Raw genomic sequence first — 26,433 nt, forward strand, 5'->3', positions numbered from 1 at the left:
ATCAAGTATATATGTTGTATATTTGAGTATTATTTTTTAGAATAATATAATAATAATATTATAATACTAGTTTTATATTTAAATGTTTAAAGCTAGTATAAATTATTATTTATTTAAGTTATTAAATATTTTTTTAATTATTTATTTATTGCTTTGTACTCTCGACAGTAGTCACTCATTTTTTTTTTTGTGCAATTTGGTTAAAGGTTTTTATTGCTGCTAATTTTAAGATCTTATTGATCGTTGCTTAAATATTGCGTTTTACAGTAAATTTCTGCATCATGGCTGCGATGTTGTTGTGTGACTGAGGGTATAATCGTCGACTACTCGCAAGTAAATCGATTTTACTTTTTCGTCCAATATTATTTAAAATTATGAGCACTGCGTGTTTTCAGATATAATTGACTGGCATTTTGTGTTATGTCAATTGCGACAACATGTTGCAGCCTTCGTTTTACGACTTGACTCGGAGCGGCATTTCGATTTAGTTACAATGAAACTATTGCTGACAATGGTATCTCTTGAATTTCTCTATCGTCTAAGTCGGATACTTGGCCTGCACCATTTTCAATATGCGCCGAAAGCAGGACGCATTAGGCGCGACAAAGGACTCATAAGGATTTACTGCATTGTATTGCATTTAATCTACGTGCTAATAATGACCTTTTTTTCTTGGTTTATGTTGCCCAAATACTATCACTGCCAGAAGCTGGATATGTTGGCTATCGCCTACAGTGTCGTGTCGATAGCCAAGATCATCACCGTTCTTATAGTCATCTCCAGCATCTGGCTGCTCAGCTCGCAATGGCTACAAGTACTTAACGGATTCATGATGTTCCAACAGATATATCGTAAAGAGCTTTCTGGACGTGACAACTTATGGCAGCATGTTTGGAAACTAGTGCTGACCCTTTCACACTTTTCATTGATATTCACTCATCTGTTTGGACCTCCCAGCATATTCATATGCGACAATTTTGACGAACCGAGAGGGCGACTCGCCCCTTTATACGTAATGTTATCGTTGGGAATTGTTCTCATGGAAGTTCTTCTGACAAGTGTTGACTATTTGGTATACTATTTGATAAACCTCAGCAACCGAGTGGTTGGATGTATATCGGAAGAAACACAGAAACAACGAAAAGATTTAAGCTGGTTGCTCCACCGACGCGGCAGCTATCATAATGTTTACCAACATCAACTCTATGCTGCCTGGCATAAACTGTGGCGTCGCTGTTTGCGGTTGGATAGATTAATCAATGAATTAATGAAGATCAGCCAGTGGCATATACTTCTTAACTTGTTTTCCTCCTATTTGTGCGACACTACGTATATATTTAACATTGTCATTTATTCTACTGAATCCGATCATTTCCATTTACCCCGTTTGATGAGCTATATGTTGCTGGGCACATTATTCCACTGGGATATTATGACCTACTTTAGAATCTTCGGAATAAATCGTTTGCAGTGGTCGCATCTTTTGACAAGCATGGAAGAGCTCTGGTTGACTCTTGGATTCGTAAACTTCGATCCGCGTACAGATATTTACGGAATTGCACTCCATCGTCAGGTGAGCTTTATTCAATATTTTTGTGATTGGTAAAATGTATTAAGAAATTTTCTTTAAGATGTCATTCGCTATCATCTCCATCAACCGGAGGCAGCATCGACGACAGGATCGAGTGCGTCGACTTCAAATTGCGGGACTATTTGATATGAACCCACGAAGCGGATACAGCATGAGCATCAACATTATAATGAATGTAGTTATTCTTTGGCAGATTGCCTATAAATACTACTATTGAAAGAATTTTATGTCTAATATTTTTCTAATGGAAATAAACAATTTGTATCATGTAGATGACTTAGTAGCTAAAGGATACAAAGAACTTAAAATTTCAAATGAATTTTATACTTTATATATATATCTTATATATATATATATATATATATATATATATATATTTGAATATATTCAAAGAAATATTTACATAAAGCAGGAAATGTATTTAACAGATTATTTACTTTTATTGAAAATTGAAATTGAAATTGAACAAGTAAGAAAGCTACAGTCGAGTGTGCTCGACTGTGAGATACCCGCTACCCATTTTTAATAAAGGTAAAATATTGCGGTATCATTTTCAAAATATACCGACTATACTGCAAAATACTAAAAATATACCAAATGGTATATTTGGTATATCGATATAGTACACCATTCAAAATATACCATAGACGGCACAATGTACCAGATTGTCGGCCAAAGCAACTCAGACCCCTAGTAAGTAGGCGTTTTTGCCCATACAAAAGTATTTCTTTAATAACTTCCACAATTATCTGATCGTAACCAAATTTTTAGGAATCATAACTACTATAGTATTTATTGTATGTACCAAAATTCGCAACTCTAGCTTTAAAATTAGGCTTGTTATTCGATTTCTTTGATTTGCGGGGGCGGAAGTGGGCGTGGCAAAAATTTAAAACAAACTTGATCTGCGTGCAAACATAACAAATGCTGTCAAAAAAAAATATAGCTCTATCTCTTATAGTCTCTGAGATCTAGTGTTTCATACGGACAGACACACAGACGAATAGACGGACATGGCTATATCGTCTCGGCTGTTGACGCTGATCAAGAATATATATACTTTATAGGGTCGGAGATGCCTCCTTCTACCTGTTACATACATTTTATGCCGACACAAAGTTATAATACCCTTCCCCTATGAGTAGCGGGTATAAAAATATTGAAACTCACAGTCGAGCAACACAGAATTTTCTACTTGCTTTTATCAGTGTTAATAACTACATACACATGTATGAAACCTTTAAATATTGTAATACTAGTTTTATTTGTCACTTTTTTTATATTAATTTTAATTATTTTATTTTCTTAATAGTTTATTATTTATTACAATTCGAACTTTTATTTGGATGGAGCAGGGTGTTTTGTACTCTCGACAATAGACTTTGTTTTGCACTTTAATTCCAAATTGTTATTCCTGCTTATTTTAAAATCTTATTGATTGCAGCTTTAATATTCCCAAGCGTTTTGCAGTAAATTGCTGCAACATGTTGCCATGTTGTTGTGTGACTGAATCGGTGTAAAACTAGATTTAGTCACCACGATACCATTGTTAGCAATGCTATTCCTTGCATTTCTCTACCGACTAGGTCGGATAGTTGGCCTCTGCAATTTTCGATATGAGCCGGAAAGCGGACTCTACAAAAGGGACAGAGGATCTATGTTGATTTATTGCATTGTGTTGCACATGGTCTACGTGCTACTTCTACCTTGCACTTTTTGGATGTTGGTTTTTAATTACTATGAGTGTCAGAGATTGGACATGTTGGCAATGGCTTACAGTATCGTCGCGATAGCCAAGGTCGTCTCCATACTGAACCTGGTCTTCGTCATCTGGTTGCACATTACAAAATGGCTGCGCGTAGTAAATGGATTCATGATGTTTCAACATATATATTGCAAAAGGCTTTCTGGACGAGTCCAATTGTGGCACTACCTGTGGAAACTTCTGCTGATCGTTTCTCGATTTTCGTTGATATTCCTTCAATTATTTGGACCTACCAGCATATTTATGTGCAATAGGCTTGATGGGATGAGAACACCATTTGATCCTTTATATACAGTGCTGTCTCTGGCAATTGTTCTAATGGAAGTTCTACTGACGTGTGCAAACTACTGGATATATTATTTGATAAACCTTACCAATCAAGTGCTCGGCTTTATGTCGGAGGAGATGCAGGGCCTACGACAAGATTTAAGTGGGTTACTCAAGCAACGTGACAGACATGGAAAGATTTATCCGCAGCAACTGTTTGCTGCCTGGCATAAACTCTGGTTTCTCTACTTGCGACTGGATAGAGTCATACATGAAATGGTGAAGGTCTGCCAGTGGCACATCCTTCTTGATTTGTTTGCTTGCTATTTGTCCGACATTACAATCGTATTCAATCTTATTGTTTATTCCACTGAATCCGAAAACTTTTATTTTCCGGTTTTTATATTGTTTATGATGCTGGACATTCTATTCCACTTGGATATTATGAGTATCTTCGCCATCTTTGGAACAAATCGTGAGCAATGGTCACAACTATTGGCGAGTATGGAAGAGCTCTGGTTCACTCTTGGTTTAATTGACTTCGATTTAAGTACAGATATTTGTTGCATTGCAATGTATCGTCAGGTTAGCCTATCTTCCCTTTTGTGGTAATATGATTGTAGAGCTTATAAAGATATTTTTCTTCAGTTGTCAATCGCTATAATGGCCGCCAATCGAAGGCAGCATCCACGACAGGATCGAGTGCGACGCCTTCAAATTGCGGGATTATTTGATATGAGCCCAAGGACCGGATACAACATGAGCACCAACATCGCAATGAATGTCGTTATCCTTTGGCAGATTGCCTATAAATACTATTATTGAGATTAACTAAATTATTTGTTTGAATTTTGTACATTTGTATCGTATAACCTTAAAGAAAATATATTTTATTAACCCGCTTACTGCACTGCTTACAAACAGAGTTTGAACCTAATTTACGAATTATTTATCTAATTTTAGATTTTTATAGAAAAATACAAATTTGTCTCTATAAAAACTTTATTACGTGCGGAATCCGTTTTTTGTCATATAAAATTATTTCTTAAATGGCTTCTATAATTTTATGTGATCATAAACAAATTTTCAGAAATCCTAACAACTTTCAAGACAAACGGTCGTGGGTATATCATATTGGCTGTTGATGCTGTATGATGGCTATATTTTGTATATCGATGTAGTACTATATTGAAAATATACCATACAGTTCAAAATATACCTGATTATCAGCCAAAGCAAAGAAGACCTTATTGCAGTAGGTGTTTTTATACCCGCTACCCATAGGGTAGAAGGGTATTGTAACTTTGTGCCGACAGGAAATGTATGTAGCAGGTAGAAGGAGGCATCTCCGACCCTATAAAGTATATATATTCTTGATCAGCGTCAACAGCCGAGACGATCTAGCCATGTCCATCTGTCTGTCTGTCCGTCTGAGGCTATAAGAGATAGAGCTATAATTTTCGACAGCATTTGTTATGTTTGCACGCAGGTCAAGTTTGTTTTAAATTTTTGCCACGCCCACTTCCGCCCCCGAAAATAACAAGCGTAATTTTAAAGCTATAGCTGCGAATTTTGGTGTATACAATAATAACTATCATATTTATGAGTCCTGAAAATTTGATTGCGATCAGATAAAAATTGTGGAAGGTATTAAAGAAATTCTTTTGTATGGGCAAAAACGCCTACTTACTAGAGGTCTTAGTTGCTTTGGCCGACAATCTGGTACATTGTGCCGCCTATGGTATATTTTGAATGTGGTACTATATCGATATACCAAATATACCGTTTGGTATATTTTTAGTATTTTTGTAGTATTTTTGGTATATTTTCAAAATAATACCGCAGTATTTTGCTTTTATTGAAAATGGGTAGTGGGTCTCTCACAGTCGAGCACACTCGACTGTAGCTTTCTAACTTATTTGGCATACAAAAGTATTTCTTAAATAACTTCTTAAATAACTTCACAACAAACTCGATCTACGTGCAAACATAACAAATGCTGCATAATATGGTCTCTGAAATCATGGATGAAGCGTATAAAAACAAAACAAAAGCAGTCCGAAACGCACACAATTGCAGTCAACAAATTTATTGAATAGATTTGTATCTATACATATACAAAATTGAAATATTTTACTTAAGAGTTTTTTTTATAATATTCACGAAAAAAGTAATAAAATTGATTACTGGCATTGGTAGCAGTGTGTGTCCAAATATTCCCAGGAGCTTTGGGTTAAGCAGTATATTGTTGCAACATGTGGCACAATTCTATTTGTAAGTTAAATAACAGTTGACTGCGATTTAGTCACAACTAAGCTATTGCAGGCAATGGGATTCCCAGTCTTTATATACCGCCTAAGTCGCATAATCGGCCTATGCAACTTTCGATATGTGCCGAAAACAGGATTCTTCAAGAAAGATAAAGGATTCATTAGAATTTACTGCACTGTGTTGCACATAATCTACATGCTGCTAATAGCCTGTTATATTTGTTTTTTGATGCCCAAATACTACAATTGCCAGAAATTTAACATGTTGGCCATGGCCTACAGTGTCGTCGCGATAGCTAAAGTCGCCTGCGTTCTCATACTCCTCTTCAGCATCTGGCTTCTCAACACACAATGGCTGTTAATAATTAACGAATTCTTGATGTTCCAGCAAATATATCGTGAAGAGTTTTCTGGACATGGCAACTGTATGCTATATATTTGGAAACTTCTGCTGACCCTTTCCCGATTTCTGCTGCTATTCGTTCAACTGTTTGGACCTCCCAGCATATTTATGTGCGACAAGTTTGAAGGACCGAGAGGACGATTCGCTCCCTTATATGTACTGCTTTCATTGTCAATTGTTCTCATGGAAATTCTACTGACAAGTGTTGACTATTGGGTATATTATTTGTTACACCTCAGCAATCGAGTGCTGGGCTTTATGTCGGAGGAGGCGGAGGGACTACGACAAGATTTAAACTGGTTGCCTCAACGAAGTGGCAGCCATCGAAATGTTTACCAGCAGCAACTCTATGCTGCCTGGCATAAACTCTGGCGTCGCTGTTTGCGGCTGGATAGATTAATCCACTTTATGCTAAAGATCAGCCAATGGCACATACTTCTTAACTTATTTGCCTGCTATTTAACCGATATTACCATAATATTTAACATTATCATTTATTCAACTGAATCCGATAATTTTCATTTAATCCGTTTAATGGTCTGCTCTTTGCTGGGCATACTATTTCACTCCGATATTATGTGCTACTTTGCCATCTTTGCAATGAATCGTTCACAGTGGAAAAATCTCTTAGCGAACATGGAAGAGCTCTGGTTCACTCTTGGTGACCTTAACTTCAATCCGAGTACTGATTCTTACGGCATTGCAATGCAGCGTCAGGTTAGTGTTAAACACCATTTATATATTTAAGAAAAGTAAGTTTATTAAGGAATTTTCTGTTAGATGTCATTCGCTATTATGGCCATTAATCGGAGGCAGCATCGACGACAGGATCGAGTGCGACGTCTTCAAATTGCGGGACTATTTGACATGGACACAAGAACCGCATACAGAATGAGCACAGACATTGCAATGAATGTCGTTATTCTTTGGCAGATTGCCTATAAATACTTTTATTGAGAGAAATGTATGTAGATGATGTAGATGACTTAGTAGCTTAAGGATACAAAGACCTTTAAATTTCAAATTAATAACATACTTTACATATCTGTCTTATTATTGCACTATTAACATATAGCATTTGAATATACAGATAAAAAAAATATTTACATAAAACTCATCAAATAGTATACCTACAACCAATAACTTTGTGCCTACAGGAAATGTATTTATGTCATGTTCGTCTGACTGCCCGTCTGTTCATATGAACACCTAGATCTGAGAGAATATAAGAGATGGAGCTATAATTTGCATGCACTCAAATAAAGTATGTTTAAAAATTTTTCCACGAAAATCGTCAACATTCTAATAACAAAGGTACTTTAGAAGCTAAGGTACACACAACAATAATTTTAGTATTTATGATTGCCGAGGATTTGATTTCAATCGAATAAAAATTGTATAAGTTATTTATGAAATTCTTTCGTATGACAAATTACGCCTACTTCAATCGTGTTTTAGTTGCTTTGGCTGAGAATTTGGTATACTTTGACCTCTACGGTATATTTCGAATGTAGTACTACAAAAATTTAAGAATTATTGCTGTATACTCTATGTGTGTACTCTATGGTATATTTTAAATGTAATAGTATATTAATTTACCAAATATATCCTATGTTATATTTTAGTATAATTTTAAAAGAATAATACAGCATTATTTTGCTTTTATTAAAAATAGATAGCAAATAGCAAAAAAAGATCACAGTCGAGCAAACTCGAGCTTTCCTACTTGTTTTTATCAATGTTCGTAACTATGTATGAAAACTTGAAATATCGTATTACTAGTTTAAAATGTCACTTTTTATATATAGTATAATAAATTATTATTAATTTAAATTATTTTATATTTTTAATAAATGATTATTTATTACTATTTAACCCTTTAACTGAATGGAACAGTGCGTCGTGTACTCTCGACAATAAACTCTCTCTTTTATTTTACAATTCCAAATTGTTAGCGCTGCTTATTTTAAGATCTTATTGATTGCAGCTTATATATTTCTATTCGTTTTGCAATAAATTGCTACAACATGTTGCCATAGTTGGCCTGAGCCATTTTTTATATGTGCCGAAAACAGGACAGCGCGACAAAGGACTCATTAGGATTTACTGCATTGTATTGCATTTAATCTAGGTGATAATAATGACCATAATAATGACTCATAGTCTTCTCCAGCATATGTCTGCTTAGCCCACAATAGCTGCAAATACTTAACGGATCCATGATACTCCAGCAGATACATCGTAAAAAGCTTTCTGGACGTGACAATTTGTGGCAGCATGTTTGGAAACTAGTGCTGACTCTTTCGCACTTTTCATTGATATTCATTCATCTGTTTGGACTTCCCAGCACATTCATGTGCGACAAGTTTGAAGAACCGAGAGGACGATTCGCCCCTTTATACGTAATATTGTCATTGGCAATTGGTCTCATGGAACTTCTTCTGACAAGTGTTGACTATTGGGTATATTATTTGATACTGCCTGGCATAAGCTCTGGTGTCGCTTTTTGCGACTGGATAGATTAATCAATGAATTGATGAAGATATTCCAGTAGTATTTACTTCTACACTTGTTTGCTTATATGCGTATATATTTCATATTGTTATTTATTCCACTGAATCCATCAATTTCATTTAACCCGTTTGATGGTCTTCACTTTGCTGGGCATACTATTTCACTCCGATATTATGTACTATTTATAACATAGGTTAGAAGGGTATTATAACTTAAACATAACAAATGCTGACGAAAAAAATTATAGCACTATCTCTTATAGTCTCTGTTCATACAGATGGACGTACTGACAGACAGACGGACATACGGACATACGGACATGACTAGATCGTTTCAGCTGTTGACGCTGATCTAGAATATATGTATATACTTTATAGGATCGTAGATGCCTCCTTCTACCTGTTACATACATATCCTACCGGCACAAAGTTATAATACCCTTCTAACCTATGGGTAGCGGGTATAAAAAGTCCGAAACGCACACAATTTTAGCCTACACATTTACAGAATAGAAACATATTTTATGCATATCTACTATATCATATATTAGAATAATTTTCGTAATATACACAGAAAAGTAATAAAATTGATGACTGTGTATCCAAATATTCCCAGGATCTTTGTGTTGTTGCAATGCTGTATGTGCATAGATCGAGGGTACACTTTAACAATAACTAAACAGCAACACTTAGTTGTATTGCGTAAATAAGCAAACTTAAGTGTACGTGAAATACGATCACCCACTTCTGCTGCACGCTAAGACAGCATTCAAGCTAAGTCAGCATTCCCACGCTGACCGCTTGCAATATATGTATGTATGTTATATACATATATGCCCATAAGACTCTCTCTCCTGATCATAGTATATAAGATATATATATGCAGCTGCTCTTCTGCCGCTGCCAACGGCAGCGCAGTGGCATTCCACCATCATGTACTTAGGCTAAGCCAACCGAATTATTTCAATAAAAGAACATTAACAATTTGACAACAGATGAGCACTGACGTGCTGCTACTATGAACTTGACTACGAACATATTACATTTCATCACATTTGAATCACAGTTGGCTGCGATTTAGTCACAAATAAAATATTGCAGACAATAGTACTTCTTGTATTTCTCTATCGACTAAGTCAGATAGTTGGACTATGTAATTTTCAATATGTGCCGAAAACAGGAAGCTTTAAGCGCGACAAAGGACCCATAATATAAATACTATTATTAAGATTTATTCACTTTTATTATTTGGAAGGGTATTACCTATTGTGTCTACAGGAAGTGTATGTAATGGGCAGAAGAAAGAAGGTATATATTATCGATTATTGTTGCACGCAGATCAAGTGAAAATAAAATCGACCATAGCTTTAAAGCTAGATATCATACAGATACAATCATAACTCCAGTCTTTATTACTCCTAACTCCTTGGTTTTGATCACAACCACAAAATTGTAAACATAACTCATGAAAATGTGGCAAGAAACTGTTGCTCTTGTGGGGTCTAAGTTGCTTTGGTTTATAATCTGCTGTATTTTTTACTTTATCGTATATTTTAAATGTAGGAGTATATTGATGTATCAAATATTGACTTGTATATTTTTTGTATTTTTCGGTATTTTAATTTTGTATGTCTCATTAATAATACCGCAATGTTTTAAGTATTTCGCAAATTATATACTATGTATAATAATTATGATAAATGTCATATATAACAAATAGTTTTTATTTATTTTACTAAACCTATTTTCGAATTTTATTCACTGTAAAGTAATGAAATGCTTGTCTAACATGCAACAACTTTAAATTAGTGAATGAATAAAATTTCACTGATTGTCAAATATTCCCCAAGTGCAACATGTTGCAAACTTCGTTGAAAGTTGAATCACAGCTCACTGCGATTTAGTAGCAACGAAACCATTGTTGGCAATGGTATTTCCCTCATATTTGTTCCGCCTAAGTCAGGCAATTGGACTGTGCAATTATAAATATGTGCCGGAAAGGGGACGCTTCAAGTGGGACAAAGGACCCATGAGGATATACTGCATTGTATTGCACATAATCTACGTACTTTTGACCCCATGCGCCTTTAGCATGATGCTCCACGGCTACAATGATTGCCAGAAACTGGATATGTTGGCTATAGCTTACAGCATTGTCTCGACAGCCAAAGTCGCCTCCGTTGTGATGCTAATCTCAAGTATCTGGTTGCTCGGTCCTAAACGGCTGCGCATGGTAAACGGTTTTATGATGTTCCAACACATATATCGGAGAGAGCTTTCGGGACATGTTAATTTGTGGCAACACGGGATCAAAATTTCACTAACCATTTCTCGATTGGGAATACTATTAATTCAGCTTTTTGGACCTCCCAGCATCTTCATGTGCGAGAAGTTAGACGGGATGAGAAAAGAATTCGCACCGTTGTATGTCATTTTATCGTTGGGAATTGCTCTCATGGAAGTTCTACTGACCTCTGCGGACTATTGGCTATATTACTTGATGCACCTCAGCAATCGAGTGCTCGGGTTTATGTCGGAGGAGACGCAAGAAATGCGACAGGACTTGAACTGGTTGCCTCAACGAAGCGGCAGTCATCGAAATGTTTGTCAGCAGCAGCTCCTTGCTGCCTGGCATAAACTTTGGAGTCGCTGCTTGCGACTGGATAGATTAATCAATGAGATGCTGAAGATCAGCCAATGGCAGATACTTCTGAACTTGCTAGGCTGTTATTTGTGCGACATTGCAATCATATTCAATGTTATTATTTATTCCACTGATTCCGAGCATTTTCATTTAATCCGATTCATAACCTTTATGCTGCTGGGCATATTGTTCCACTCAGATATTGTGAGCCTGTTTATCATATTTGGAGTAAATCGTTCACAGTGGACAAATCTTTTGACGTGCATGGAAAAGCTCTGGTTCACTCTTAGTGCCCTTAACTTCGATCCAACTAGAGATACTTACGGCATTGCATTGCAACGTCAGGTAAGATTTACATACCATTTATATGATTAGTAAAATCGATTAAAAACTATTCTCTAAGATGTCATTTGCTATCATGGCCATCAATAGGAGGCAGCATCGACGACAGGATCGAGTGCGACGTCTTCAAATTGCTGGACTATTTGATATGAACCCAAGATCCGGATACAAAATGAGCACTGACATCGCAATGAATGTGGTTATCCTTTGGCAGATTGCTTACAAATACTATTATTGAGATAAAATCAATTCAATTTGTATTTTAAAGATAGTTAGTATATTTTATTGAAATCTGAAATTATTTCAATACAGAGACTTACAGTAACATATTTGAATATAAAATTCTCTATTATAATTTTCTATGATTAATTAGTATATTTTATTTTTCTCGAATTATTTCACTACTGAGACTTACAGTATTTACATAACAAATACTTATTATTATTATCTTTAAAATACTTCATATACCTGAGTAAGAACCTGTTGCCTGAAATTCCCAGTATAGGGTCAAGACGGGATTGAGTCAGTGCAAAAACAATTTTTTTGGTCTTCGTAGCTTAAATTAGAATATTAATTTAGTATATTTTAATTTTCACCTTACCATAGTAGACTTTAATTATTAAACCTTCCTTTTATTACTGACCGTAGTTTGTTTTTAATCAGAGACTAATTAATTAATTAGTTTTGTTCTTCCTTTCATTAGGATTTTCTTCCACTTCTTATTCCACGGTAGAACTACTAACGGCTTGGCATAATTCCTTCCTTATTCTGTGAAGGAATTACAATATCTATACAACAATATTTTTCTAGTATTTAGTTAGTTTTATCTATACAAGTGTACAAATATTTTTGGTTTTTTATACCCGCTACCCATAGGGTAGAAATGTATGTAACAAGCATAAGGAGGCATTTCCGACCATATAAAGTATATATATTCTTGATCAGCGTCAAAAGTCGAGACGGTCTAGCCATATCCGTCAGCCTGCCTGTCTGTCTGTTCGTATGAACACCTAGATATCTGAGACTATAAGATATAGTTATATTTTTTTTCGACCGCCTTTATTATGTTTGCACGCAAATCAAGTTTGTTTCACATGTTTCCCACGCCCGTTTCCGCCTCCACAAATTGACAAAACTAAAATAACAAGCGTAATTTAAAAGCTAGAGTCGAATTTTGGTATATACAATAATAGCTTTAGTATTCAAGATTACTGAAAAATTTGTTGCGATCAGATAAAACTGTCGAAATTAGTTGCTTTGGCTGACAATCTAGTATATTTTGCACTCCATAGTATATATTGAATGTAGTACCATATGAATATACCAAACATACCATTTGGCATATTTCTTTAAATTTTTACGGTATATTATTTAGGTATGATTTGAGAATACCGCAACATTGTGCTTTTCAAAAATTAATTTTGCTTTATCCGCATGTCAAGAAGCCCGTGCTTAACATCGCTGGGCCATTTGATGGTACTGCCGTTACTACGTCAACGACCAAATAAATAAAAATTAAATATGTACTTCTATTTGGCACTGTTACCACTGCGTGACCAAGTATCCCCAAGTGATTTGTATTATGCAGTAAATTTAATATGTTGCAGGCTTCGTGTTGCAACTTAAATCACAGTTGAATACGATTTAGTCGCCAGAAAAACATTGTTAAAAATGGTCCTTTCACTTCTTATTCCACTAAGTCGGGCAGTTGGACTGTGCAATCTTCGTTTTGTACCAGAAAGTGGACGCTTCAAGCGAGACAATGGACCCATGTTAATTTACTGGATTGCATTGCACTTCATATACTTGCTGGTAATACCATATGTCTTTGTCGTAAGGGTCAGCAGTTCCTTCCACTGTCAGAAAATTGATATTTTGGCGGTGGCCTACACGGTCATCTCAGTGGTGAAGGTGTTCTCCTTACTCTTGCTCATCATCAGCATTTGGGTGTGCCGTGAACGATGGCTACGCATGGGAAACAGGTTTATTGCACTCCAGCAACTATATCGCAGTGATTTGCGCACGATAAGAATTGGTCAGCGATTGCAGCACATGTGGAAATTGCTGATGTGTCTCTCAAAAGTTATATTAACAATGTATTCGATGTATGGACCTAACAGCATGCTGGTGTGCAATATTTTCGAGGAAAAGGAGTCTCCAGTATCCTTGATATACATTGGCTCAACCATTGTGGCGTTGCCTTTGGAAATGATTGTTTGCTGTATTGACTATTGGATCTATCATTTAACGCGTGTCAGCAATTGGTTACTCGATTGCTTGAACCTGGAGGTACAGGAATTAAAAAAAGATATTGGGTGGTTGCCCCGACGGCGAGGTTTTCAGCGAAATGTCTATCAGCAACAGCTCTTTGGTGGCTGGCGTCATCTCTGGCGACACTGTGTACGTCTGGATAAAGTGCACCGCGAGATGATAATGATATTTCAATGGCAAATGCTTCTCAATATTCTCACCAATTACTTGACGGATATCACATCCCTTTTCAACTTGATCATCTACTTGAATGAACCCCAAACTGCTCATCATATTGTCTACTTTATTGGATATTGGATTACCTGTATAATCTTTCATTTGAATATTATAAGTTTCTTTACTATATTTGGCACAAATAGATTGAAGTCGAAACATCTCCTAGAACAGGTGCATGAACTTTTTCTAACACTGTGTTCCATGGATATCGTTTGGCATGAAGATGTTTATTGCGTTGCTCTCTATCGTCAAGTAATTAATCGAAATATATCTTACTTGGAATTTAAATATCTAGCTCTTTGTTTTTAGGTTGAGTTTAGTATAATTTTTGGCAACCGCTGCCTGCAACGGAGTCCCGATCGAGTGCGTCGCCTTCACATTGCCGGATTGTTTGATTTAAACAGAAGATCGGAGTTTTGTATGAGCACTTCTATTGCAATGAATGTTGTCATCTTATGGCAGATAGCTTATAAATATTATTTTTGAAACGCTGTATCTTTAAGTGTACTCGGTTTAAGCACTTTTTGCATTATTTGATTATAAGAACTTTTCTATTCAAACAAATATTGTAAATCTAACACTTCATTCATTGACAGAGAATTTACAAATGATTGAAATTGCATTAATACAATCCTTTAGACTATTTATTTGAAACAAAGCTTTCTATCTAACATATGTTATTGTAGAAATCGAACACCTTTAGAAACAGATATCTGATTTAATTAATTATTTTGAGTATCTGGCCTTATTTTCAAACGGTAAGCACTTCTAAACAACTACCTCTTCGTCTAAAAATCACCGTCGACATTACCTGAAATTGTATCTTGTTGTTTGTAGATTATCACCATCCACTTGGCATTTATTCATTCGAAGCTACACAAGTGCCAGAGTTTTCTTTTAGTATAATTATTAACTAAACAAACGCAAGACTTTTGTCAATCATCAACCAATGATTTTCAACCAGCTCTTGCACACATTTGACAGCGCTTAATCCTTCTTTTCCGATGTCCAGTTCCTGGGACGCTCAGCCATTAGAGTATAGTCGTTCTGGGCAATGTTTAAACCACCATATTGATGCGTCGGCGGTTCGGGGAAGAACTCCCAGCCCTGCTCAATGGACATCTTCTTGATGACACCGGCCATACCTAAAAAACATTACGATGTATTTTAATGTCACACAAAAAGATGGTTGTCTAACCTAGGAATAGACCGGCAACCAAGCCAGCTACATGACTGTGTCTCCAGGCACCGAAAACGCCGCCAGCTGCAAAACCTCCAGCTAGATAGTTTAACCTATAAGAATATAATTGAATTAAGAACACATTTCATTTCGCACTTATTTCGATAATCCACTTACTTATCATCCTTGCCGCGGAAGTTGGTGGCAGCAAGCGTGGTTAGCGTAAATGCTGTGGCCATGCCCATCAAGGGACCTGTATTGTAGGCAAAGCGCCCAATCGTCGGTATGTAACCTCGCGGCTTGGACAGCGTCAGCACATCAACTGTGGACCACGCCAATCCGGCAGCTACAGCGTATCTGTTGGTGGCTACAATCTTTCCAAAGGCATCTTCGCCATCGGGGTGGTCGTAATATTTGGAGCGTAAGAACGACATGTTGATCTGCAAAATCCAAAATTATATTTTTACGAAATGTATGACAAGATAGTCACAACAATTTATGCAAAATTTTTAATGGCGCTTGAACAGTGTCCAAGTGTCTCCACACCACAGATGGCATATTGTAGAATGTTACCCACAATCTGCTGTTTCAAAATTATTGTTCCACATTGCAGATTGCTCGGTAAATCCTTAAATAAACTATTTAAATTACTAACCTGCCGAATTTACGTAATTATTTGCAAACGCAACACAATTCGGTAAATCAGCTGTAGTTCAGTGTGTACCTACTGTCGGAAAATATACAAAAATAAAATACCAAAAACAAAAATATACCCAATGTGCCATTTTGAGTTTAACAGAAATCTTTAGTTAATAACTGCAAAATAATAGCCTCTTTCCACCGCACGGTTTTCTTTGGTTTTCTTTGGTTTTTTCACGTTCAGGCCGAATGTTACGTTCGCCCCATGTAAAAACCCATAAGAAAAAAACGTCGGTTTTTCTACGTTCGCGAGCTACGTAGAAATAGCGAACGCACTTTTTGGGTAATTATCGATATTTTGATCGATATGACAACGAAAAAGAGCTCACCACTAAGAAAACAGCTGACATTAAAGTGCGCCAAGGTATGAAAATAGAAAAATTAAAATTTTATTTTGCTTTTTAAAGCAAATTTTGTATATTTTAGATGAGCCAAAAAACTCGAAAGCCGTCAATATCGTGGAGTGGCATCCACGAGGCTATGTTGTTCGAGTTATGGGAGGATATATGTAGTGCCTTTTTTGGCCAATCCACAAAGGCTCCACAAGGGTGCAAACTCCTCCCTATTAATTCGAAAATTATCTTCAAAAAATGATTCGTTGTTTCCAGGAACATCGCGCTCCCAAAAACACCCATGCTGTTGCTAAAAAGTAAATGTATTTATGTAAATATTACATTGCTGCCAGCAAATCTACTTATGTACATAGCCCCAAACTGATGGCGATTTCTTTACTATTGGCAATGGCCTATACTCTATACTCCGCTAATTTTCCCTCCACTTCGTCAAAATCCTCATAAAAATCCTGCAATTTAATAAAATTTTCCATTTTAAAATGCGCGTGCTGTTTTTTGAATTGTTCGCCAACTCGTGTTTACATTTGAACAGCTGACATTTCAGAGCGGCCATATTGAGAATTTTACCGTTGCCCATATTTCTCGGTTCGTGCAGATGGAAACCCCGAAACGGGACTTTAAAAAACGTAGAAAAACTGAGTGAGGTGGAAAGAGGCTATAACAGAGCTAACATTTCCAATTGAAAAAAATTCTTTCGTGATGGATTCAAAAATATTGCAAATCAAAATGCCGATTAATCAAATCAAGTTGTAATTTATTTTCAATTTATACGTATGTATTCACTTTAAGCTAAGTTCACAAACATTGTGGCACTAATATTAGTTCTTTAATCATAAGGTGCAATCGAACATTTTTATTAAGGTTAAATGGTAGGATGTAATTTTTTTTCGAAAAAGTACCGTTTATAGACAATTATAGACGAATCGATGGATTTCCAAGTGATAAAATTACGTGAAGTTACTTAAATCGATGGTGGTAGACTAGTTTTTGTTTGTTCGTATGTTGACTAAAAATATACACATAAAATCTAGCGATTTAAGTAAAAGTACTATGAATATCCATTTTGAATGAGTTTTTGGCATACAATTGAGAAGTTGAGTTGATCGGATAGGAAAAGTAGTAGTTACACAGCAAAAACAATCTATGATTTCGAAAATAAAATCGGTATAAAAACACAGTACATACATACATATATATAAGTATACATAATTATATACAAATCAAATGTCAAATAATTAACAGATTCTTTGCTTGTTGGTTTAGTCAGTCATAACATTCGCGGTGAACTTGTCAAATTTCACTCATATATCTTTCAATCGTGTGGTGTGATGTGCTGTGGTATCTGTTCTCAAATCAACTTGGTATTGCAAGTTAGACAACAACAAAAACTAAAGAAATAATGCGTTGGGATTCGATTCCAGCACTGTCATTGCCCAGACATTCATCCAAGAGTATTAGCATGTGTATACTATATATTTATACAGCTGCCCTGGCTTAGTGTTCGTCGTGTCCAATTATTTCAATATCATCAGCCAAGGGACTTTCGATTTCCTGCTTGTTCTCGCTACCATTTTGTTGATTTGCATCCAAATTAATCAATGATAACGTCATCTTGCTGCTGAGTATGACCTAAAAAGTCATAAATTTTAAGTATAGGCTTAAATGTAACGAAAGGTAGAAGTAGTACTTACAGCCGGTTCTTCTTCTGATCCATTCAACTCAGAGTCATAGACCTCTTCACGTTTTGTTTGTGAATCGGCCACCAAAATCTGAGAGTCGTGGGCCAAAGCGCCTTCCAAGTAAATGGACTGCGGCTCGGGTAGATTTTCTTCCAATTTATTGGACTGTAATTAGAACAAAATTAAATTATTAATAGCTCTAAGCTTACATTATTGTAATAAATGTTAGTGTAAAGTTATCGATCTAAGTCAATTCAGGCGACACGTTAACGATAACCCTTGGTAACAATAATTATATTCAAATTGCGTTAAGAATAGTAAGCACTAGAGTTTTCAAAGTATTTCGCTGTTTGGAACGTTCTTTGACTGTGGCAGGATCATGTGTTGGCAACAAGGTGCAACAGAGGCACTTACATGTTCACTATATGCTCGATAAACAGGCGTTGGAGGGCGTCCAGTCCACCTTTGGCCGCCCTCGCAACTTGCCGTTAACTCCATGCCTAGAACCTGCACCACACAAACATTATCACATCATGCGAGTATATACAAAGATAATAATATATATATTCAATTTAAAATTGCATATGTAAAATGTATGTTTACCGTTACTTCGCGCTCAGCGCTAATGTCACGACGCTTCCTTGGCTGTGCCTTTGCCTTGTCCTTGTCCTTTTCCTGATCCTGATCGGTGATTGTATGCCCATTGGAAATGTTTTGGTTTTCTACATTGGTCAAATTCGTGTTTTCGTTGTCGTGTTGCTATCAAGGACCAAACACACAATAAGTTATTAAGAGCAAATCATTGAGTTCCAACCAATAACGAAGAACACGTAACAAAAGCTATTTTCGACTGGCCGAAAATTAAATACCCTTGCAGCTTATATTTATATATATTAAGAAAGTACTATATTTGTATTATATTTTAGGACAGTATGTAATAATAATACAAATCGAAAATTAAATTGAAAGTACCAGGACTTCCTATCTTATCGCGCAGATTCTTAGCTGGGCAATGATTGCTTCACACATAGTCAGAACTAAATCTTGTTTATGTTTCAAATTTCATTAAGATAATTGGAATTATAAGAATGATATTCAGATGCATTGTCGAACTCTATCAATACAGCTTTTTCTCACAATCATTAAATATATTCTGCTTGGGTATAAAAACCATGAGCATTTTTAGAGGTTCTTTGCTCGAACAAAACAAACACAAAGAAATATATTAACTTATTAAATGTTAAGTAACTATAAACAAATTAACAATAAACAAATAACAAATATTTACGTAATTGTTAAGTGAATGCAACGAAAACATTATTATAATAATAATTTTATGGGGTTCTCAGTTACTTTTATCTGGTTAATAAACACAACGAAAGAGTTAAGATAACTTTCAACGATTGCTCTGGGGCGGGCCCGAGGACGGCGCTAACCTTATTTAAATCAGTTTGTTTTTCAGTTTCAGTTTCAATATCAGTATCAGTTTCAATATCAGTATCAGTTTCAATCCTCGAATTGTGCACGTCTCGAACGTTCAATTGCTCATCGGCAGCGTCTATAAGACCTTGAATCGCCGTTACAACTAATCGAATTGTGCAACAAAGAGAGATATACATACATACATATATAGCAATAGAATGAGAGAGAGAGAGAGAATGGGAGAGAGAGAAATATATATATACTATTTGCACATGATCATAGTAGCGACGGATCGATCCTATTCTATGTATGATTTGTGAATTGTGATTTAGCATGATATACAATGTATATAGTAAATTGAAAAGGTTTTCAGAATGTACTACAACATACTTATATACGAGTAGATAATATCGTATGTATTCAAATGTACATATGTATGCATCTTTGCTTTGATTTCAATGCTTTCGGTTTCTAAAATATGTCCCCATCATAAGTATTAGTAACACAGCTACAGTGATACAATTACGTTTACGACAAGTTAGCAAATTCGGAATAGTTTGAATAGTTAGTAGGACTACAGTTTCGCATGCCGATCGTAGATAGAGCAAAGTTAGAAAGTTTAGCTTATTACGAGTACGAGTGCAACAAAAAGTCAGAGTAAAGACAGAGATATAGAGAGAGAAGACATCAAGGCCCACGCGTGCATGACAAGACAGAATTATGTATAATTGGTACCGGGAGAAGAGAGGCTTCAAGAATGAACGATCTTCTAAGGTTACGCTCTCGCATGCAACTCAAGAGCAAATTTCAATTAATGATAATGCTGCATCTTTGGCTCAATTAGGAATCTTTTGGACGGGGTAAACACTGGCAAACCATTCAAGGATTAGAGACAGGTTCAGGTACAAATGGTATTTACTAGAATTCAAAATTAGAAACAAAACGAAACGAATTGAAGAAAAAAATGTAATTCATGTATTTTACTTAGTTTGGTCTTTTTCTGAGTTTTGTTTTGAATGTAGTAAATGTTTGCATTAGAAATTTGGCTGCCGCTTGAGAAACTTCATTGCAATCATCTTAAAAATGAGAATACAAAAAAATCAACAATATATAGCATATACAATATTAATAAATGATATAAATTCCGCATGTGAATCGCACTGAGTATTCTACGCATCAACTAAAGATTGGTGTTGACTATTGAAATTGGTTTTGCTAAAGTGATACGATAGTCATGGGGAAAAGATAAAGGTAAATGTTGTGAATGCGATACTAGTTAATCCAATGAGTTGCTGGAGAGTGCCAGTAGCTACGGATGGGATGATGCTAACCTTTGCCTCATACTGATCGGTGTTCATTTCGGCAATTAACTTTGCCATCTCACGCTCCGTGTCCTCGAGCTTCTTGCGCAACTTTTCAATTTCCATCAACTGCTCCGTTTCCTTATTGAACAGCGTCTTCTCCACTTCGGCCAATGTCTTGGGAACCGCTGGAATCGCTGACGCCGATGTCTCCGCCTGCGACTGCGTCTGAGACTGCTGGTGGGCGGCATGGCATTGCTGTTGATGTGCCTTCAATGTGCTGGAGAGATTCGTGGCCAACTCGGCCGCTGACATGGTGGCATTATAAAGCTCCTTATCGTTGCGCCTGCCATTTGATGCGACGCTCCCTAAAAAGGTTTGCGTAGGATTTTGCTTTAACTAACAGTTAGGTTGAGGCAACAACAACAACAACAAAACAACAGCAAACAACTACAACTACATAGTAGTTACTATATACATAATGAGCTTTATATACAGCATATTTATAGGAACGTAAGTAATGTATGAGTGCACTCTACTCTGATGTAGTATTGTGAATGCATTCACAACTATTCATTCAGCCAAATATTTGTGGATTGTGAATTAGTAGACACTTAAATACAAGTACAACATTTAGGGATATTCATAGTACTATATCAATGGGTAATCCGACTAGACATTTGGGTTAGCTGCTACGCCAAATGAGGAGGACATATTTTAAAACTCAATTGAGCGAACAGAACGATTCTCTTGAATTCATATATAAATCATATTCATACCAGATAAATTTTATGCTTAACATACATCCATACATAATAAAAACTAATAATTGAAAATGGTGAATTCTATTTATTTCTGGCTTACTTGTCTGATGCTCGCGCCAACCTTTTTTCATTTCGCAAAATGGCAACGCAGAAAGTACAAATACAAATTAACGGATTGTTTAGGTTAGCTTTATTTATGAGTTAAAAACTTGTGTGAGTGTGAGTGTCTTGTGGTTGCATGAGTTGTTTCTGTGTGGGTGGGAGAGTGTGCATGTTGTACGAGTATTGATTTAAGGGTTGCATAGTGTATAGCTACAAGTTATCGATATCGAACTACTCAACGATATCGATAAATTACTTGCCTACAAAATAAGAGTGGGAGCTCTTAACTTACCCAATTTGGTGCCACCTAAATCCTCCACTTGACTGTGATTCTGCTGGCCAAACACCTCTTGACGGAAGCTGGGATCTGAGGGAGCGGGGCCATAGGGCGCATTTGGCACTTGCTTCTTAAACACAATCTGTATAAATTAATTAACGTTAATAATTGGCAAACAGCATTTGAATAGCAACATTTATACCTTCATAATCGTATAGCCGAAGAACACCACAATGCCAATGGTGTAGAGGGGCATGAGGAAGCCCATGCTGCTGCCGCCTCGCTGCTGAGGTTGATGCAATGCACCTGCTCCCATGGGCGGGCGCATACCAGGGATGGGTCCAGGCTTCGTTAGAGAAACATTCAACAAAAAGCAATATAATTTTAATTAAGGTCGAGCTGGTATTGATGTATATAAATAATTGTTTACAAAATATTTACTCGTACCCATTATAAAAACTTTACAAATAAATAATTTTGGATAAATGTAAATATAAAATAAACTTTTCTCTCATATGTAGACGATAAATATACATATTAATTCAATTTAATAAATTGACATTTTTCCCTTTTTTATCAACATTTCTCTGAAAAATTTCAAAGCAAATGAGATAATGTTTGAATTACAACCTTCCGGCCGAAACTTAGTTTAGAATGCCAGGTCAACCCCAATAAACTTTTATTTGGCGACCGGTAGAGATATCGCCTATTCCTAAAAGACATAGATTTTTACACGCTACGATCGGACACATGAAAACTCGCCTTATACTGTTTATAGTTGTCTTCTACACACAACAAATGGATGCGCGGGCAGGTGGCGCATTGGATTTGGCACAAGTTCAATATGAACAATATTTTGTATTTTTCTTGTTCTCAGCCCACTCTCTCTTCTTCCTTTACAGTTTCTTCTGTATATTTTCATTGGTCTGTCTTTTTGCCTTCAATTTGCGTGCAGTGTCATAAAACCAAAAACCCAAATCCAAATAAAATAAACTCATCTATTTATAGTATTTCGCTGATGTCTCATCCCCAGCGTCTCCACGTCCTCCTACGTCCCATCCATGACACATGCAAATTAGCAGCCTAAATCTTGAACGTCGTCGTGTCAACGATGGAAAGAAAATGAGCTGCAAATCGAAGTCATAACTCACCCGTCCGTCAACGATACGAGGCGGTGGATTGCTCGGTGAGGTCTTCCGCTCGACAATGGGCACAGTAGGCGTGGCCGGTATGGCGCGTCCACGCTCACGCATCGCCTGATAGATGGACTCCGGATGCAGGTGGGCCGGGCGCTCCTGACGCAAGCCTAATTGCAATGGAGATCAACAAATTAGTTGCAGGCCAAATAAAGTGTGTTCAAAGAAAACGATGATAAGCAAATTAGAAAAATACAACAAAATCAAGGGAAACATTATCATCACATAATTGAAGTTAATTAGAAAAGCAACGTTTAGGGCAAGTTCTTGGATTAGTAAAGTTTTTAAAGACAGACTTAACGAAAGCGAAAAGAGAGAGCAATAGCAAATCACTCTCTTTTCTTTGTTGCACAGTGGCGCCACCTACTTATTTCGCCGGTGTACAAATTGACTTGTTTGCGATACAAATGCGGACCAAACGGCTCGGTAGCCGGCTTTGAGGCATTCATAAACTCCTCCCTGTCGAGCACGACATCGCAACACCCTGTGTTGCTCAAGACAACACCAACACAACACGTTTACAATATTCAATAAAAAAAAAATAAATGAAAAATTATAAATTTGATAAAAAGAAAATAGTGGACAGAAGACTTATTTATTACTTACCGCCCGGTCCGGCACGCTGTTGAGGATCCTTATAAATGGGCTTAGGTGGCGTGCCGCCAAACATCATGGGATGGAATACCTTTGGCCACAATATGGCAATGCAGCCAACCACAGTGACAATCGCAATGATGCCCATTTTCCTGGGCGACATGCTCTCCTCGTTGCCCGGGCGAGATTTCAGCTTTGATCCCGCCCCTGGCTTTTGTTGCGTCGATGTTGACGGCATTTTGTTGTGGCGTAATCCGCAAGCGTTCCTTCTAAAGCTCAATACCTAACGCAGCTCTCCGTGTATGTTTATTTAGGTGTTTGTGAGTGTGTGAGTGTGCAGTTGTATTTCTAGTAAAGTCGTTATCCTGATGAAGCTGTATGAATTTTCTTGATTATTTGAGGTTAACTGTGGTATTGGCTCATTTTTGTGACGTTTATTGCTTTATTCTTGTTGCATTATCTGAAAAACACACCACACAAAAATTTTCTGTTATTCGGAATCACGGTTACCACATTGGGTACATTTATTTTCGTATTTTTATTTATTATTCATATTATAATTATTTGGAATCAACACTTCTTAGTATTACAACCCATTTATTTGTAAATAGAATAAATGTTTGTTATTCACCGACAGAATCACAATATTTTTTTTTATAAATATATATATGTATGTATATATATAAATATAATATATATACATTTTTATTTGAATTTTGTCATTTTATTGGATAAATATATTCAAAAGTGTATTTATCTGAATCTTCAGCACACTTTTAGCATACACTTATGAAAACGGTTTATTTTTGATGTGACAATCGTACACAATCGTATACTGTAAATAAATGTAAATAGGCTGGAACTATTCCAGCTCAGTACACTTCACTGCACACGATCACAATTACAGATATTAAGTCACTTGATTGTAATATTTGTTATATTTCGTTTTTCTGCTGACAACAAAAGTTTTATTACATAAATAGCGGTCCCGATTATTTTATTTTTAGCGCTCACACTTTTCAGTTTTTTTTGCTCGTCACAATTCTAATAATTCTTTTCGCTTTTTTTCTTTTGCCGTCAACCATAAATAATGCATTTCAAGTCGGACAATTTACGATCTCATAAGTAAACAAATACAAAAAATCAAATCGATAAAAATTAACAAACAAATGCACCTAAAAACAACAAATAATAAAAATAAATTTAATATATTAGTTGCTTGGCTATCTTTTGAATTATGATTTTTTGTTGGTTGGCGATTCTTTCGGCACTCTGAGAACGACGACTGCTTACGCAAAGATCCAATGTTGTTTCCGAACTGGCCAAGCAAAATTTTTGAAACTATTAGCAAATTTTTAAAAACAGCAGCAGCAACGACGTCGCGATGTTCCCGAAGAGGGGCGTAATGGGGGAACGGGGGCTACGACAACGAGGCGCTGTTCGCTGCTCGTTGCTCCTAAGGGGCCACAGTCGTTCATAATTTGAGCATTAGTCTGTTATTTTTGCCGCATTTACCGCCAGTTGGCTGAAACTAAAATATAATGAATACGACAAAATAATTTGCAACAGACCAACACCCCCTCCTTTCCACCCCTCTCCTTTCAGCGTCAGGGGAAAAAGCGCACGCGCTGATCATCCTCATGCTGGGTGCTTCGCAATATTCATACATATTAAAATCTACATATTTATACATGTGTGAGTACAGTGCAAGTGCTTTTGTTATTGTTTGTTTTCATCTTTACTATCTCAGTATGTGTGTATGTTTAATTTGGTGTTGTTTTGTCGGCAGGCAATTTTCATTTCACTTTCGAGCTAACTGACTGGTGAAAGTGTGCAATATATATCTATTTCTTTCTATTGTATTTACTCGTCTGCAATTATTTTTATTTTTTCTTTTACTTGCTTGCTTTGCTTGCAAACATTTTCCGAAAATATGCTTTGTATATATTTATTGGTGTGGTCAAGAGATGACACTCGCTGTCCAGCATACATACATCACTGGCTGCCGTTATTTTTAGAGACATTTGGTGGCATTGTAACAAGTCAATGTCGAACAGATCACAAATATTTTCGTCATTTATTTATAAATATACATAAATTTGTAACGCTTGAATAAATACGGTCCATTGGCCACATTTTTGTTAACAGGAATCACAATAACTATCTTTACACTATAAACTCGTTGGCATATTTATTTTGTTCCAATATTCACCTTAGTTTTGATTAAATATTTCGTAAAATCTTAATTACTAAATTCAAACTAGAAGTTTGTCGTTATCAAGTGTAGTCGAAAAATCAATAGACTAATCAAATTAATTGGCTTGCCTCCACAAGTTATCGAAACTGGTTCTCAGTGCTGCAAAACGTAAACTGCGATTTCATGTTTCAATATTTTTTTTAGTGATAACGGATCCCTGGCATCTGCAACATTGTATATTTTCAGTATTTTCAAGCTTCAACTGATATTATTTACAAATACAGGAAAAGAAAGAAAAGAGAAACTGTCAATAGGTGGACTTCAGTCTAATGCTCAAAAACAATTGTATAGACATCGCTAATTGTTTTTTTTTAAATCACTGAAGCC

The 26,433-nt window shown here is 36.1% G+C and overlaps 5 protein-coding genes across 23 annotated transcripts; 3 read left to right on the forward strand and 2 right to left on the reverse strand.

The window, feature by feature from the left end:
• Positions 1–658: 658 nt before the first annotated feature.
• Positions 659–9,165, forward strand: LOC132793257 (putative gustatory receptor 58c). Its single transcript, XM_060803013.1, has 3 exons — positions 659–851; positions 6,028–7,013; positions 9,088–9,165. The coding sequence occupies exons 1-3, from the start codon at positions 659–661 to the stop codon at positions 9,163–9,165; spliced, it is 1,257 nt and encodes a 418-aa protein (XP_060658996.1).
• Positions 9,166–10,736: 1,571 nt separating this feature from the next.
• Positions 10,737–11,947, forward strand: LOC132793260 (putative gustatory receptor 58c). The gene is made up of 4 exons (XM_060803015.1): positions 10,737–11,042; positions 11,166–11,411; positions 11,697–11,793; positions 11,886–11,947. Exons 1-4 carry the CDS (start codon positions 10,737–10,739, stop codon positions 11,945–11,947), a joined length of 711 nt encoding a protein of 236 aa, XP_060658998.1.
• Positions 11,948–13,466: 1,519 nt separating this feature from the next.
• On the forward strand, positions 13,467–14,596 carry LOC132793265 (putative gustatory receptor 58c). The gene is made up of 2 exons (XM_060803030.1): positions 13,467–14,370; positions 14,592–14,596. The coding sequence occupies exons 1-2, from the start codon at positions 13,467–13,469 to the stop codon at positions 14,594–14,596; spliced, it is 909 nt and encodes a 302-aa protein (XP_060659013.1).
• Positions 14,597–15,109: 513 nt separating this feature from the next.
• Positions 15,110–16,220, reverse strand: LOC132790010 (uncharacterized). Its single transcript, XM_060798417.1, has 4 exons — positions 16,118–16,220; positions 15,640–15,902; positions 15,481–15,575; positions 15,110–15,427 (listed from the first exon to the last, which is right to left on the reverse strand). The coding sequence occupies exons 2-4, from the start codon at positions 15,894–15,896 to the stop codon at positions 15,270–15,272; spliced, it is 510 nt and encodes a 169-aa protein (XP_060654400.1). The 5' UTR covers positions 15,897–15,902; positions 16,118–16,220; the 3' UTR covers positions 15,110–15,269.
• Positions 16,221–17,251: 1,031 nt separating this feature from the next.
• LOC132790003 (resistance to inhibitors of cholinesterase protein 3) lies at positions 17,252–26,143 on the reverse strand. Of its 19 annotated transcripts, none has more exons than XM_060798393.1 (12): positions 26,062–26,143; positions 23,862–24,309; positions 23,623–23,739; positions 23,211–23,365; positions 22,262–22,405; positions 22,075–22,201; positions 21,781–21,801; positions 19,630–19,778; positions 18,797–18,952; positions 18,608–18,700; positions 18,206–18,358; positions 17,252–18,143 (listed from the first exon to the last, which is right to left on the reverse strand). In XM_060798393.1, the coding sequence occupies exons 2-12, from the start codon at positions 24,085–24,087 to the stop codon at positions 18,009–18,011; spliced, it is 1,476 nt and encodes a 491-aa protein (XP_060654376.1). In that variant the 5' UTR covers positions 24,088–24,309; positions 26,062–26,143; the 3' UTR covers positions 17,252–18,008. The 19 variants fall into 19 exon arrangements, 18 of the variants coding, with proteins under 18 accessions (XP_060654376.1, XP_060654371.1, XP_060654372.1 ...); XM_060798388.1 differs by lacking the exon at positions 19,630–19,778 and adding an exon at positions 20,947–21,284; XM_060798389.1 differs by lacking the exons at positions 19,630–19,778; positions 26,062–26,143 and adding exons at positions 20,947–21,284; positions 25,143–25,235.
• Positions 26,144–26,433: the final 290 nt, after the last annotated feature.

The sequence above is a fragment of the Drosophila nasuta genome, chromosome 3, assembly GCF_023558535.2.
Source record: "Drosophila nasuta strain 15112-1781.00 chromosome 3, ASM2355853v1, whole genome shotgun sequence".
NCBI classification, from domain to species: Eukaryota; Metazoa; Arthropoda; class Insecta; order Diptera; family Drosophilidae; genus Drosophila; species Drosophila nasuta.

What these genes read in the sequence shown, in the direction of transcription:
- LOC132793260 (XM_060803015.1), top strand. Translation starts at nt 10,737, where the DNA reads ATGGTATTTCCCTCATATTTGTTCCGCCTAAGTCAGGCAATTGGACTG. An exon ending in GTCCTAAACGGCTGCGCATG is followed by an intron (nt 11,043 to 11,165) that starts GTAAACGGTTTT and finishes CTATTAATTCAG; the next exon opens with CTTTTTGGACCTCCCAGCAT. An exon ending in TTACGGCATTGCATTGCAAC is followed by an intron (nt 11,794 to 11,885) that starts GTCAGGTAAGAT and finishes GGCCATCAATAG; the next exon opens with GAGGCAGCATCGACGACAGG.
- LOC132793257 (XM_060803013.1), top strand. Translation starts at nt 659, where the DNA reads ATGACCTTTTTTTCTTGGTTTATGTTGCCCAAATACTATCACTGCCAG. An exon ending in GATGTTCCAACAGATATATC is followed by an intron (nt 852 to 6,027) that starts GTAAAGAGCTTT and finishes TGCCGAAAACAG; the next exon opens with GATTCTTCAAGAAAGATAAA. An exon ending in GCATTGCAATGCAGCGTCAG is followed by an intron (nt 7,014 to 9,087) that starts GTTAGTGTTAAA and finishes CTGTTCATACAG; the next exon opens with ATGGACGTACTGACAGACAG.
- LOC132790003 (XM_060798388.1), bottom strand. Translation starts at nt 24,087, where the DNA reads ATGCCGTCAACATCGACGCAACAAAAGCCAGGGGCGGGATCAAAGCTG. An exon ending in TTTAGGTGGCACCAAATTGG is followed by an intron (nt 21,802 to 22,074) that starts GTAAGTTAAGAG and finishes AAATGAAAAAAG; the next exon opens with GTTGGCGCGAGCATCAGACA. An exon ending in GCGCTGAGCGCGAAGTAACG is followed by an intron (nt 18,701 to 18,796) that starts GTAAACATACAT and finishes TGTGTGGTGCAG; the next exon opens with GTTCTAGGCATGGAGTTAAC.
- LOC132790010 (XM_060798417.1), bottom strand. Translation starts at nt 15,896, where the DNA reads ATGTCGTTCTTACGCTCCAAATATTACGACCACCCCGATGGCGAAGAT. An exon ending in TTCCGCGGCAAGGATGATAA is followed by an intron (nt 15,576 to 15,639) that starts GTAAGTGGATTA and finishes ATATTCTTATAG; the next exon opens with GTTAAACTATCTAGCTGGAG. An exon ending in GGTTGCCGGTCTATTCCTAG is followed by an intron (nt 15,428 to 15,480) that starts GTTAGACAACCA and finishes AATGTTTTTTAG; the next exon opens with GTATGGCCGGTGTCATCAAG.
- LOC132793265 (XM_060803030.1), top strand. Translation starts at nt 13,467, where the DNA reads ATGGTCCTTTCACTTCTTATTCCACTAAGTCGGGCAGTTGGACTGTGC.